The following is a 15,770-nucleotide window of genomic DNA, read 5'->3' on the forward strand; positions in this document are numbered from 1 at the left end:
AATCGACACTGTGTGAATAGATACGAACCACGCATAGGAGTATTATTTAATGAGGTGATGTCTTGCCAGGCGGCAGCATCAGTGATGTCCAGTACATAAATGAGCAAGTGAAGCTGCGTCTTATGTAGTGCTACGCACTTGTGATTAGCTTGGGAGACTGGTGCCGGACACCAGCGTAAGTTGAACTGTACAGTTTACGAGGTACGTTACAAATGCATTATGTTGTTGTTGCGTTCTGGTATGTCAGACCTTAGCGCTCATATATGAATGTAACCAACGTGTCGTAAATTTCTATCAATGTAGGCTAGTTGTTAAAGAACAAACAGACTTGCAGACGCAGTGTATACGAATATGAATCACTGCTTGTATTTGTAATAGAGGATTTAGGCTCGAAGCGCCAATACTTACGTGTTTAGTTTATCAGAATCTTATAGTATCATGAGCTAAGATCAATACAAGCAACGTCTACTTGCGTATCGCTACTGCACACTATGATAAGTATTATTAGTGAAGGTTGTGCATAGTAGAATGATGTCAATTGATACTGCATGTAGCTGGTTTATATTCTAACTAACAATGTGAGCGCTATGTCGTAGTATTCTGCCCGATGATACTCAGAGGTTCATAGTACTAGAATTGTCACATAATCTTGTGCGTAATAATAACTTGTCATTGCGGATTAAGCAAGTACGCGTAGCATGTGTGTTGATTACTCGTGTATAAATGATAATTGTATATATGAAAAGATTACAGCACTGACTCAGTGTTGATAAGTATTTTTTTCAATGTAGTTTGTTATTGTTATTGTGGTTAGATCAAAGTTAAGCTGCTAGTTTTCTAGTTTTTTTCTTTTTTTTCTTTTTTTTGTATCACAGTACAGACTGGAAAATAAAAATGTGTGCTATTTTTAGAGAAAGATAAAAAGTGGGGTAAATATTTCACACCTTTTTTATCCAATTTTTGTATTGAGTTTCTCGATTTTCCTTATTTAGAAAATAATTTTTCAACAAAATTCACTTTGCAAAATATATTATATTAAGATATACAGAAAGTGTGTTTATGAACGGTTGTAACAGATTGTTCGATGAACTACATGAGATGCAGAGTGTTTAGTGCCATGGGGCCCTATATTTCACTGTGCTGTAATGAGTAGGCCTGATTTATTAGTAAGATCAAGACATGCCTAGTCATTACAACACATGCTATAGTATAATCACACTCTCTGTATATGCACTTGTATCATATTTTGATTTTAGTCCTGAGTGACATTTATTTTCATATTGTATATCCCTTTAACAACAAGGGATGAATGGGTGTTTTTAACATAACTTACATAATACAAATAATATATATATGCTTCTCATTGAGGAGTTGAATACTTTATTCCCACAACAAATACAAGCCCCCAGAATTGACTGCTGCTGCTGTGCACTGATTTCATTTTTGTAATCGAGAATGTAATGATCCCTTGCTTAATCATACCTGTCAATTCTTCAGGAGCCAGCTGAAGCTTTTCAAACAGAGGTCTCCGTGCGGGCTAAGAAACAACAACCTGTGTCTATAATTTCCTCTGTAAACAGATTTATTATCTTTTTAAGAGGCGGTATTGTCGTGGCTCGCTGACAGATGACTTCTCATAGATATCAGTGTGTGTGCGTGTCAGGGTTGTCTCGTGGGGCTGAGGGCTGGCTCGCAGGGATGAAGCTGGAATGTAAGAATCACAGGGCAGCAACCAGGGGCTGAACAGCACTAGTGCTGCTGAATCCACGCCTTGCTAGTCACGCACCAAAGCAGCTCAATTGTCTGCAGGCTTGCTTCTTTATTTATTTATTTATTTATTACCGATAAAGAGTCTTCAGCTGGTATTACTGATTGCATCCCTGGCTTATCACAAATAACTGTAGTGGCTTTCAGTCTAGAGATCAGCCCCTAATCCCCTACATCATATTTATGAGGGACCATGGCACACAGCCATTGCTGCACTCAGTGTACACCTGGAGCTCTTGCTGGTGACACACATTCCCTGTGAGGTGCAGGAGGATTCAGACAACTTCAAAAACAACAATAACATGGTTATTGGCCTATCACAGCATTAGGGGCTTTCACTGAACTTCTGAGCTTGTCTGAGGAATTACATTTTTTTAGCCATGGAGTCTCCAACTAAGGAAATTGAAGAGTTTGAGAGTAACTCTCTCAAGTACCTGCAACCGGACCAAATCGAGAAAATTTGGCTGCGGCTTCGAGGACTGTAAGTATTTACTTTTTAAATTCACTCTGGTGTCTGTGCATGCCTGTGTGTTCGCTGTGTGTCTTTTGAATGATGCTGTGCTCTTTCATGGAGGTTATTGCTTAGAGGTAAAAAATCATTTTTATAGTATATATATTATATCTACTATAATATAATATTATTATATATATATATATATATATATATATATTTTTTTTTTTTTTAGCTGCTGTTGCTTAATTCTACTGTTGCTTAAGTCTTGTTAACTGTATTGTTAAAATGAATGTAATAGCAAGATGATAGCATATAACTGTTTAGGATGATGTAAGAATGATTTCTGTGAAAAAATGTAATGAGATTGAGATGTAATGAGATTTTTTTTTTACATGATATGCTTGTTGATGTAACCCTACAAGTGAAACAACAACCATCACATAATCACCAAAGCATTTGCTTTTGAATATTTTTTTTAAATGATGGAAATAAACAAATAAATAAATGAATGAATCTCCGATAGCAAAATACTGTTGTGAATTACCAAAAGATCATTTCTCCAGCCGACCTTTAATCCCTTTCTGTTCATCCAGCACGTTGTATATGAATTATGATTTACTTAGGGTAGGTAGGTTTTCCCCTATATTTATATTTCTTGTTTTTATTGGCCAGTATTTGTCTATTTCTTTTTAAATGCAGTTGTCTGTTGTGAAGTCCCTTTAAAGGCTTATATTTCACTTGCTCATTACAGGTTCTCACTGATAGCAAAGTGATTCAAGGGGAAAAGGAATGAAAGGGAGTTCAAGCTATCAAAATGAGATCCCAACTGAGTGGAGAAATTGAGGCAGGCAGAGAGCAGGTGTCCAATAGAAATATGTAAAAATCGTGGTCATCCAAGGGTCAGGATTATTGTAGAGCTTGCACACCTGCTTAGTGGTTGCTCAGATTTTTATGTTCTGAATATAAAATATGATGCTAGGATATGATACACACAGGAAGTGAGTGTCTGTTTCAGTGATAAACAGCAACAATATTTAGTTTAGTTATGGCTTATGAAGTTTATTAGTAACTAAAACCATTTAAAAAAATGTGTGGTAGTGGTTAAAGTCCAGGGCTTGTAACCAAAAGGTCACCTCTGCCACTGACTGACTCACTGTGTGACCCTGAGCAAGTCACTTAACCTCCTTGTGCTCCATCCTGCAGATGAGATGTTAAATCAATGTCCTATTGTAAGTGACTCTGCATATAAGGCACAGTTCACAGCCTACCTCTGTAAAGCGCTTTGTGATGGTGGTCCACTATGAAAGGTGCTATAAAAATATAAATATTATTATTATTATTATTATTATTATATTTATTATTATTATTATTATTATTATTATTATTATGTAATAGTTATTATTTCTGTTAGTTCCTTTAAAATGGTAAATAATTTTATTAATTTTACTGTCATACCTTTACTACAGTAAAAGTGCATTTTGAAATAAAACTAAAGAACTAAAACCAGCAATGGAATTGACAAATGCATTTTATAAATTGTAATAGCGTCGTAAAAACTGGTTTGTTAGAAACGTCAATATTCAAGGGAATTATCAAAGCAAAGACCACTAAGTAATCTTATTGAGCAAGAAACCCTCAAACCTGTAATCAGCAGTCAGATAGATTTACTCAAGCTTAGGGCAAGATGCAGATTTGTTCTGTGACTTTGCATATAGCGCTCGGCTGGCTTGATGTGATTCCAAACCATGTTTCTTGTCTTGATGTTTAATCCCGGTTATGAGTGATGAATCCTTCCACTGAGGCCCTGTGTTCTATTACACTAATCACCAGCTTGCAAACCAACTGGACTGCTGCCATTTGGCAAAAAACAATTTCAAGGAACATTAATGTCATACTTCATGGCCATGACTGATAAATGAAACGCGCAGCTTCATTTGACTGTGTTAATTGCTTTGCTGGGTGTGCATTCGTTACGGAGTGGAAAATATAGCCTGTTAGAAATCCCCCTGAATAAAATGATAAAACTTCTACAGCTGCAGATCACTCAAAAGAAAAAAATAACAAACATAGTTATTTTCTAAGAATATCCCGGTTAATGCAAGCACAGTATATGGATTTATGTGTGTGGAACTAACAAGCTAAACAGAAGTGCCAGTATATTACTACAAACATGTCATGTAGCTAGTGTTAAGGCTTAATAAAAGGAAGAAAAAAAAAGAACATAATTAGAAAAATGAGAACGATCCTTATAGTCAGATATTACTGCCTAATAATGTAACACATTATATTAATTGAACCTGCAGTGCAATTACAAAACAATTATTTTCGTGCAACAATAACATTGCATTTCATACTTAGGTAAATAATTAAAGCCAATCATATTAATTTTGCATAATGTGAATGAAAGCATCAGAACAGGAGATTATTAAGATGAAATGGAATTTTGCATTTATGTGTTTATGCCATTATTATCCAAGATAAAGACTTCAATTGTTTTGTTTTTTTTTTGGTTGGTTGGTTTTTTTTTGGTTTAGAACATTTTTTTTTATTATTGATAAAAATATGAAGATATAATAATCATCATATATTCAAGGGCATTCTAGTTCATCACTTGATAATCAAAAAATGTCTTTCAATCACATAATTTTTGGGGGGGCTGTAAATATCAACTATATTAACTTTTCATATCTACAAATGACAAGGTGATATGATTTTACTCTTTTCAGATGTTCAAATTTTAATTTTCAGTAACCCAGTTGCAACAAATAAAAAGTCAGAGCACTTTGAGGCAGATTATCCCTTAGTACAGATTGTTCACCTGCTGTGCATACCAACACTATGCATTCCATGTAGCCACACAAGAAAAATACGTAATTGTTTGGGATTTAACAATTAACCCATTTATACAGCTGTGAACAGCTGCGTGCATTCTCTTAGGGAATCATAACACCTACAGGTATTGGATGCAACATTAGAATCCATTGCTGTACAGCATCATTCGGTTTTGTGTACATGGGCTGTATATCTGCCACAGTGTACCCATTATTCCTACATTCACTAGGGGCTGGGGAACAGGTTCATGGTTACACTGTGGTGTACAAGATGTACTTAGAGGTTAAATATCCTTTGCTGTGCTCTACTGAGGCCACAGGGTGATTTTCAAATGTTTTAAAAAGTAATTTAAAAAGTAATCTGGGGGTGATGACTGTAACAGAAATGTATACAAAGTGAAGCTGAACAACAAGGAGAATACACAAGTAAAGATACTAAGTTCAAGACAGCTCTAACAGGTCATACTGATCTCTAGATTGAAATCAGTTTGCAGAGCTGACAGGGTCATATTTATAGACACCCAAGATGAAAAATAAAAACACCAAACAAACAATCAGCTGCTGTGGAAGCAGATTTATCCACAAACTGTTTTTGTTCTTTTTTGAGCTTTTATCAGCATAAGTTCGCTGTCCTTTCAGCACTACTGTATTTGACCTCTATGAACATTTCTAACCATTACCGCCACAAAAAACGTATACTTCATATACTTGATTTTTTTCAGCAGGGGATAGAGTTGAACACTTCATTTTCTGACTAATTTCCATCATGTTTTTAACCTTCTTGGTCTCTGCAAAGGTCAATAGATACTGATCTTAGCAAATACTGATCTGTGTCTTGTTTGTTGTTTGTGTTAAATAGGTGAAGGGGTCTTTGTAAAGGTCTAGTTCTTTTTAAGAACATGTCTTTGTTCTGTTAAGTGATATTGATGATTCTTTTTTAATTAACTTGTGGAGATGACAGACAGACTCACTAAAATACTAATGTTCTAAAACCTGAGTGTTACTGGGACAGCCCTGCCACTGGTTCTTGAGCGGATATGTGCAGCTGGGACGCATAACAGGAGACACGTTGCTAGGCAACTAATTGAGCAGGTAGGCTCGCCCTGTGCTGAGCTGCTCGGGAGGTCCGGTTTGGCTGGGGGTGGGTGCCCGGGGAGCCTGCGCACAGCACAAAGGGTGGTCGCACCACAGCTTGAGGCAACTGCACCGCCATCCTAAATACGGTTCGCTTTGTTGACATCGAAGAGAAGCCTGTCCGCTCCGCAGAATAACTACTATGGAGCCCTTCAAATGCAAGACGGTGCCTGTGAAGCCTCTGCTCAGCCAGGACCATCACAATGACCGCTGGGAGGGCAGGACTTTATGAGCAACAGCAGTAGGTTACTTTAGGGGATGATCCCAACCATGTAGTAGGCTCCTGGAGTGGGATATAGTTTTAGTGAGACTAGTGCTTGGCTTGTGCAGCAAATGTTTATTTTGAGCTGCGTTTTCTTGTGTTTTCTTTATTAAATCTGACACTAGGGCTACCATTGCTGGTACCCTAGTACCAGTAGCACCACTTGTGTGTTAAAAAATCTGCGTGCTTGTGCACTGTATTAACACCCAATTCTTTGTTCCTGACTTATTATTATTCAATGACAACCCATGCATGCAGCACTTTCCCTGTTACAGTGAGAAATGTATCCCAACTGTATTCATGTAGCCAAAGTTAGGAAGCTATTCAGCTGAAAGGTCATTCTAACCTTGAAGTTATGGGTTTTGAATTAAACACATTTTCCTTTCCATACATCTGGCATTAAAGAAGAAAATAAATGGAGAAGGACCAGCAAAAAAAAAAAAAAAAAAATAAGAGAACCCAAATGCATCTGCATTCACAATAAACATGAATAAGAGGGTAGATTGCGACCAGCTGAGGAGAGTTTCAGTCTTGGAATGTGGCAGAAGGCAGGAGAAAAGTGAATGAAGAAAGAGACAATGCAGCTAGAAACAATAGTGAGGTTCCAACCTTAACATCCTTCTACCAGCTTAGTAATTGCTGAGCTTTTTAGGCACACATGACAGTACTGCCTTTAAATGAGAACATGCAGTGTCCAACCAATAAACATAACACCTTTACTTCATAAATACCTAAACAGATGCATACAAACACATTGCACAGGTATTGCAGGATCTTCCCCAGAATGCATATAGAAGCAGTGATTAATAATTCATGTTTAATTAAGTACTGTAGGCTGAATGACAGTAGCTTCACATAGTAATGATTACCACCTATTTTGATAAATAAATAGGATAAATTTCTTTACAGTGTCCTCCTTTCTCGTGGACCCTGCAACCTGTCATAATGTTATAGAAGAACAGTATATAGTTTGTGAATCTCTAAATTCATTGCCTGGTACAGTAATTACAGTGTACTGAATGTTTGTCTGGAATTAAAACACATTCTTGACATCATGTCAAATACAATAGACCAAATTCTAGGATGTCTGTGTCTCTGTGTGCAAAGACGTTATCAGATGCTTGTAGAACTCAATTTCCACCCTGCATTCTCACCTCTCTCTATTTTTACTCTTCAACAGGAGGAAGTACAAGAAAACATCCCAGAGGTAAGCCCACTTGAGAGAAGCAGCAGGGCTTGGTGACTGAATGGACCATAATGTTGTGGGTTTTTTGTTTTTAGTTTTTTTAGTTTTTTTTTTATCAATGTGATGTACTATGAAATCCCATAGATAAATGAACCCAAATCAGCTATTCCTTATATGTTTAATCCGTGTCTGCCTGCCATATCTTTTATCTGTGCATAGATTGTAATTAAAAAATTGATTGCTGGCTTTTAAGCTCACAAATCGCAAACATGTTTTTAATACGCCTGGGGCCAGTTAGCAATTGTTAATTGCAAAATAATATAGAGACTAATGTTCCCATGTAATAGTTATCTACTCAATTGTTTCTGATGGCCATAACTTGCTAATAGAATTAATGGATTGAATGCAATGGATGTTTGTGATGCTTTCGAGTATTATTAGGGGTATTTTATTAACAAAAAAAAATGTATTTTCCTTAAAAAAATACTTTTGATCTTTCACTTTTTTTTCTACTTAATGTATTCTTAACGTTACATTTACAAATTTTATATTTGTATTATTTTCTACTGATATATTTTAAAAACTTGACCAAAACAACATCTACTGATTAATGTCAGATCTTGTAATTCCAGCTGTAACAGGGACGTTTTAAGATTGCAATAAAACGTGTTTTGGGAGTCACTGACTTTCTTATTATTTCAAATATGTGTAATGTAAAAAAGAAGGAGTAAATGTTATCATTCATTCATAAAAAGAGCGGTCCTCTGTGCACAATATGCAAGAATGCAATCCCTACCATGGTAGTTTAGTTGGCGTACAGGTGGTATTAAGAAATATGTTATGGGCTTCAGGGTGAACTACTTGTTTTCTAGACTGTTCTGAGACTGACTGCACTGTAATTCCATTGATAAAGCTTCAAAACACATTTCGTAGGTGTTCTGCTTTTAAGTTATTTTGTTGACATTGTCCAAATTGATGTTATAAATCTCCCATTTTATCAAAAATGTGTTCAATGTAAACATTTGTTGTGTAGGTGTATGGACCCTGGTTGTGAAAGGCTTTAAAAGCCATCTTATAGAGAAGGGTGATTTATTGAGGCTGTGGTTAGTCAATTGGTTGCAAGGGAGTTCAACAAGTTTCTGCGTCATTCCTGATCTTGACTGCACCTTGTTTTAGCTCAGCAGGCTAAAATGCTACTGTACACTGATTGCCATCAACATTTGTCTCCAAATGGCAACAATAACCAGTGACCTAGGCCCAGACCAAATCAAAACTTTGAGAACCCGCTAATCGCACTTAACAAAACTGTATTTAATTGCGTTTTCTTTTTTTTAAGTATCTTATTTCTTCTACTCATAAAAAGAAAACACTATTAAATACAGTTTTGTTAAGTGCGATTAGCGGGTTGTCAAAGTTTTGATTTGGTCCCAGCCCTAGTCTAAACACAGGATAGAAAACTGATGTTTAACAGTATACTGTATATAACATTCTATAAAACCAATGGTGTATGCTCGTGTCTTAGAGTTCCTGGTATTCTTGTTTCTGTTCATTTGTTCAGTAACTCATTTCAATGATGTTTGTATGACTTTCAGTTAGAAATCTTTGTTTTATTGTTTGTATTAACAGACACGTTTATAAATCTTGTCAGTATTTGTAGTGCAGGGACAAATATTTGAATATTCGAGCGAATATTTTTTGACATGTATTCGGATACAAAAATGAGATGTTTGTATTCGCTACAAATGACAGGAATACCTTGCACTTATTTACCGTCTCAGCCGGAATGTGCGCGACAGTTAAAAAAAAATGTCAGGATCAACACAGCAGCTCTTGAGCCTCTATTTGAAATTTTTAGACAGCAAAAAGTAAACATATCAGATTATGTGTGTGCACCCTTAGTGATCTGGGACAAAAAATGTGTTGTGATGCTTTAGAGCGAGTCTCATGGTACTGAAATGCCTTGATTAAACAGTACCCAAACGAATATTTAAAATTATGAGCGAATATCCAAACATGATAATCCTTTTGTTCATCCCAGCACTCAATATTTGTATGTTTGTAAAACTAGCCGCTTGCGCCTCAAAGTTTCATGCCGAGGCAGGATAAAAGGTGATATCAGCAGTGTCAAGCTGCACTAACACTGTTAATAAAGAAGTGACACCAGGCTCTCTTTGTGATTGCATGTTAATGGAACACACACTAAGTAAATTAGTTGAATAGTGTTGAACCATGCAAGAAATATGTAGCTGTGAAGAGAAAAACTCAATGCAAGCATAGATAAACACAGACAGTGCTTTATTTTTAATTAGATTTCTCTTCCTAAATGTGTGCTGTTAAATGCATAACTAAATAATATTCTATATATAATGATATATATATATATATATATATATATATATATATATATATATATATATATATATATAAAAGAACATTGAACACAAAAATATGTGGGAGAAAAAAATCCACCTTTTCATTAAATCATACAGTCATGTCGGCTTGGTTCAAGTGAGGTATCTAATAGCAAGTTTCAACTGTCTGAGACAAACAGTTCAACAGTGTGTGCTTTTTGATGACCAATAACCATCAGTTGAAATGCTAATTATTGTGATAGACCGTACCTTAATTAAAATGACAAAAATATATAATGCAGCTATTCAAATTGTGTGTAAAGAAGTTGAGTGTGCTAGTGCACAGTAAATATACTTTCTGATAGTATCTTGTGTCTTATCAAATAAAATAACATTTAATATTTTAATGCAAGGAAACATCTCAAAGTACTTTATAAATCAAGTTGTTGTTGAGAAAAAGTTCAATTTACCAGAACTGAAAACTGTCAAGTGGCAAATGAGTCACCACATGGTTCCCCCAGGGTAGCGCTGTACATCATTTTATTGGGTTCATTTTACATCATGAGAATATTCCTCATTGGTCCCACTAACTGCTATACAGAAATTTCTTTGTACACAGGTTATTGTGATAGACAATTAAAATGACAAAAATAGAATATATTTTTTTGGTTTGTTTGTGGACTATTTGGGAATTTAAAAACAACAAAAAAAAAAAAACACAATGTAGGGGTCCCATAGCTACTGTAGTAAAATTAACCCAAAGTAGCAAATTGTGATAGTTATCTTATAGGAGTGAGAGGCATTCCGCTGGAGGACAGCCTAGTGCACAGTAAATATACTTTCTGATAGTATCTTGTGTCTTTATCAGGGCAAACGCTGTAGATGGGGAAGATAAGGTTTGGTCACAAATGCAACAGAGGTGAGGAGCTGATCTTGTCTAGAGCAAGAGAGGGGTAATAGCTTTTAATGCAAGGAAACATCTCAAAGTACTTTAAAAATCAAGTTGTTGTTGAGAAAAAGGATTCAGAGGGGGTGAGGGCCTTTACCACCATAGGGAGCCGGGCCGCCGCCGCCTGCCTTGAAAACTGTCCAAGGGGCAAATGAGCCACCAGAGGGAGCCGGGCCGCCGCCTCAAGTCCGCCACCAGAGGGAGCCGGGCTACCTTGCCTCCGCCAAGGGCGACGGGCCGGCCGGGCCGCAGTCGCCGCCTCCGCCACCAGAGGGAGCCGGGCCGCCGTCGTTATACTATCAGGGCCCCTTCACATGGGGGGGAAGGGGGGAGTTCCCCCAGGGTACGTTGTACTTGGCGCTGTACATCATTTTATTGGGTTCATTTAGGTACATCAATGAGAATAGGAAGCAGGTTGGTGTTTTTTTTGGTTGTTTGGATTTTCTTGAAATCCAGTGAAGGCATTGCCCAGCCTGGAAACCTTTACATTTGTGTTTGAGTATCTGTTAACTGTTTATTTATAATAAAATTGTTATTTTTTTGAATACGAATGTCTCTGGGCCTCTATCCATACAGAAATTTCTTTGTACACAGGTGGATTCTCATAGCTAAAGCATAAACATAAAACAACTCGCCAGACACATTTTTTTTTTTTTTTCTTTAAGCAGGGCAAAGAGTAGAAAAAAAAGATAAAGATACATAGGTTTGACAGATGCAAACTTTACATTCCTGACAGCATACCCTGTTGGATATTCCAACAGTGAGATTGTGTGCATTTCTTCTCACATAAAAGAAACACTGCTGTTGAATGGATGCAGTATTACACTCCTACAGGCTTACCAACATACAGCAAGTAAAGGAAAATATCAAATCTGGCTTTGATTTATATATAGAGGGGATATTATACAGATAAAGTAAACACAGTATACAGGGCAACACGCAATCTTTTGTTTCTTATAGAAATGCACAAACTGTTACATTTTTAAAGGCTGAACAGATTTCCCATTTTGTCTAGTTAGGATCATCAAAGGAGCTTAGCTAAATTATCTTAACAGCACTTCTAAAATGTGTAATAAAGCATAATGGAAGCAAGGTAAAGCATCATGAAAGCACTGTAAAGCCCAGAGATCTATAGTAAAGCAAATTGAAAAACATGGCAAGCTGAAGTATATGCATAGTACAACCAGTGGAAAAGCATGGAAAAAGCATCGGGAAACTGGTAAACTTTTATAAAGGAGCAGATTCCAAAAAGTGGTATTTTCAGTCACAAGGAAGGTGAAAACTATACTAAACATAATACAGATTTAAATAAACGTTGAATTCAATGTGATCAGACAGATGGAATTTGCTGTTTGGTTTTGAGTTCTGTTTGGCTCCCAGGAATTCCCTCTGACACAAGCCTTTCTTGCAAACAGCTGTTGTATTATTATTGTACTTTCAGTGGGCCTTCTCAATTTCAAATAGCGGGTGGAGCATGAGAAAACATGAAGCATTTGTGTGACATGTGTTGTACAGAATATAGAAAAATGCAATGTTTTTTTGCAAAGCTTGTTATTACAAATATAATAAGGAATTCTTACTGTTACATTTGAAACATTGTGCCCTGGTTTTAAGCAAGTGCTAGGAGGGATAAATCAATCATCATTGTATGAAATTTGACAAAGCCAACTTAATTGCAGTAATTAAATTAATAGTTTCTGGCTAGTTTTATATTGTCAAAATTATGAATAATTTTTGTGAATGTTTTTTTCCTGTGCCTTTTCACTAACTTTGTTTTGCATTGTCTTCATGTAGTAATTACAGAAGTACACAGATGTATTCTATTTTTCTCTCAGTCATCTAAAAATAAAATAAAAATGAATGGTTTTGTGTCTATAATTGCATTATATCACTCAGTATATATTAATCAACCAATCAATTTTTATAGTTCGCCTCAAAGCCTGAAACAGATAAAAAAAAATTAAAAAAAATCAGTAAGTTACAAACAATTTGGAGAAACAGTAAAAGACAAAATTATAAAATATCCCTTTAAATTACATACAGTAAAGTATTTTAAAAAGTTATTTTTAAAAAGCAGCGATGAAGTATAATATATAGAAATAAGCAGTATAAAATATGATGATGACATTTTCCCTTTCAATACATATGCCAAATTCTAATGTGTGTTCTATCTTAATTTAAAAGCTGCACAAGATGGTGCCTCCCTTACAAATCATGGCAGATTATTCCACAACTTTGGTGCTCTAAAACTGAACATTGTGCCACCTGCCGTCTTTCTCTGTGTCCATGGAATACTGAGTAAACCTACACCCTGTGATCTAAAAGAGGACCTATGGGGTCAGAAAATAGGGATATAGGGGAGCAAAGTCATTTAAAGCTTTATAAGCATGTCTCTCAGCATCCTGACGTTAAAGAGAACGTCTTAGTTTAGCAACATTTCTTATCTGAAAAAAAAAAAAATGACACTTTATTTACCTTCAAAATGTGTGGCTTGATTGAAAGATCTAGATCAAAAATGACACCTACATTTCTCATTTCAGCCTTCAACTCAGAGGAGAAGCTACCAAATGTAAAATCAGATTGATTTATATTATTTAGTTGCTTGTGTGATCCCAAAAGCATCATCTCGGTTTTATCTGAGTTTAACATTAAAAAGTTATTTTGACATCCATTGCTTAATGTCAGCAAGACAGGTAGAGTCTTTTCAGCTGAGGCGTCACTTGGTTTCAGAAATAAATATAATTGAGTTTCATCAGCACAACAATGAACATGTACCCATGTCTATGGACAATATCACAGCATATACAAGTAAAACAAAATTGGACCAAGAACAGTTCCATAGGGAAGTGGTGTTCTCTATGGAACACCACTTGTAACCCCAGATAGAAAAGAGGATATTCCTCCATTTGAACAAATTGAAACTTATTTGAAAGATAGGATTTAACCCAAGACGAGACACAACCTGACCATGTCACTAGATTCTCAAAGGGATCAATCAAAATAGGATAATAGTGTCAAATACTGCAATTAGATCTAGAAGTATAAGAAATTAGGCTGTGCCCATATCAGAAGATAACAGCACATCATTTACTACTCTGACAAATGCATTTTCAGTACGATGACCTGGACGTATTACTTCAATTTGGCGCTGCCCTCGAATTAAAGACACTGTCGTATTGATGCCACAGTCATATATCAGCTTTATAATAGAGGCCGTCCTCGAATAAACACCGCTGTCAATAAAGAAACATTAAGGTATTTTTTTCTCCCCCAACTAAAAAAACACACAAGATGAACAAATAAATGTGCAACACTGACTATGTACATGTAACACCCTAAGAGATGGAAGCCTCAGTCTAGCACATAAATTACAAACTAATGTACACACACATAGTAAGCACATTTTATTTTATGGTAGTACAGTTCTGAAAGAAAGATAAACTACGTACAGAACAGCGGTCCTTCTGAAGTTCTTAAAGGTGGTTTTGTTGTTTTGTTTTTAGTTCAATTGTAATTCCCATACTCAATCCTGTGCAAATAAAAGTGGGAGCTTTTATTTATGTGCTGTCAGCTGACTGCTAATGTACACACTATGGATTAACTATGCAGCCACCCAGGAGCTACAGTGTGAGAGGACAACGCAGCTCCCAGGCAGCTAACAGGCAAGCCCGTTGGCTCCTGGCCAGACTACAGGGGTTGCTGGTGTGTGGTGAGCTGAGGACACCCTAGCCGACCTAGACCCTGCCACAACGCTCAGCCAATTGAGAACTCCCATCCATGATTGGCTGTGGAATAGCCTAGACTCGAACCAGTGATGTCCAGACACATCCTGTGCTCACACAGAGCGCTTTTACTGGATGCGCCACTCGGGAGCCCCCATGATATTCTGAGGTCATTTTTGGTGCAGAAAAACATCAGCATTTGCCCCTCCCCTTAAAAAATTGATAAATGTACTGTAGTCAAAGTAGGTTAGCCACACACACTACTGCAGACAGGTAGGCTACATATTACAGACAATAAGCAACCGCAATACTTCTAAAATTTCATAAATAATGTAATAAACTATTTCAGCGTTTGAAAATCGTAGTATTATTAATAAAGGTCACCCTCGTATAAAGGCCACCCTCTTAAGCGCCGCAGTCATTTCGATCAATTTTAAATAAACGCTGTGGCACCAAATTGATAGTATATATATATATATATATATATATATATATATATAGATATATATATATACAAGCGTAATTCGTTCCTTGAAAACTGCTCGTTAGGCAAAATCTCGTATAACAGAAATTAAATCCCTATTGGTTCCCATGTTATAATTGGTTCCAGAGCCCCAAAAATTTCCTCTTCAGCATCCAAAATTCACCTTAATAAAGGACAGAATGGTATCTAAATATGATATCACTGAAATTCAGTATCAGTTGTTAAAGAAATGAACCTAAAGTTGTTCAGTAAATGACAAATAAACAATCTCTTGCGGCATGCATGAGCCCCTCACCAATAAAGACCGGGGCTGACAGTTTTCTTTCATGCACTTATCACAGTGTTAGCAAATAACGCACAGCTATGAAAAAGAAAATGAAAAGACAATATTAAATATAAAACAGAAAAAAAGCACTAAATGCGAGCTCCCTTCATGTAAGAACGAAAACATGCTTGTTTAATGGAAAAACGAGTATTAATTTCTGTGTCTCGTATAATTGAAATCTGGTATATCGGTAGCTCATATAGCGAGGGATTACTCATATATTATATATATATATATATATATATATATATATATATATATATATATATATATATATATATATATATATATAGTCAGTCTTGCTT

The 15,770-nt window shown here is 36.1% G+C and overlaps 1 protein-coding gene across 3 annotated transcripts in view; it reads left to right on the top strand.

Annotated features, from left to right (window-relative positions):
- Positions 1 to 1,765: 1,765 nt before the first annotated feature.
- Positions 1,766 to 15,770, top strand: part of LOC121314215 (calcium/calmodulin-dependent 3',5'-cyclic nucleotide phosphodiesterase 1C-like) — a 107,319-nt gene continuing 93,314 nt past the window's right edge. For all 3 annotated transcript variants that reach the window (XM_041247242.1, XM_041247243.1, XM_041247244.1), the window contains exons 1-2: positions 1,766 to 2,248; positions 7,629 to 7,655. In XM_041247242.1, the coding sequence (XP_041103176.1) occupies positions 2,148 to 2,248; positions 7,629 to 7,655 (128 nt within the window). In that variant the 5' untranslated portion in view covers positions 1,766 to 2,147. The remainder of the gene's footprint in view (positions 2,249 to 7,628; positions 7,656 to 15,770) is intronic.

Source organism: Polyodon spathula, chromosome 4, assembly GCF_017654505.1.
Source record: "Polyodon spathula isolate WHYD16114869_AA chromosome 4, ASM1765450v1, whole genome shotgun sequence".
Taxonomy (NCBI): domain Eukaryota; kingdom Metazoa; phylum Chordata; class Actinopteri; order Acipenseriformes; family Polyodontidae; genus Polyodon; species Polyodon spathula.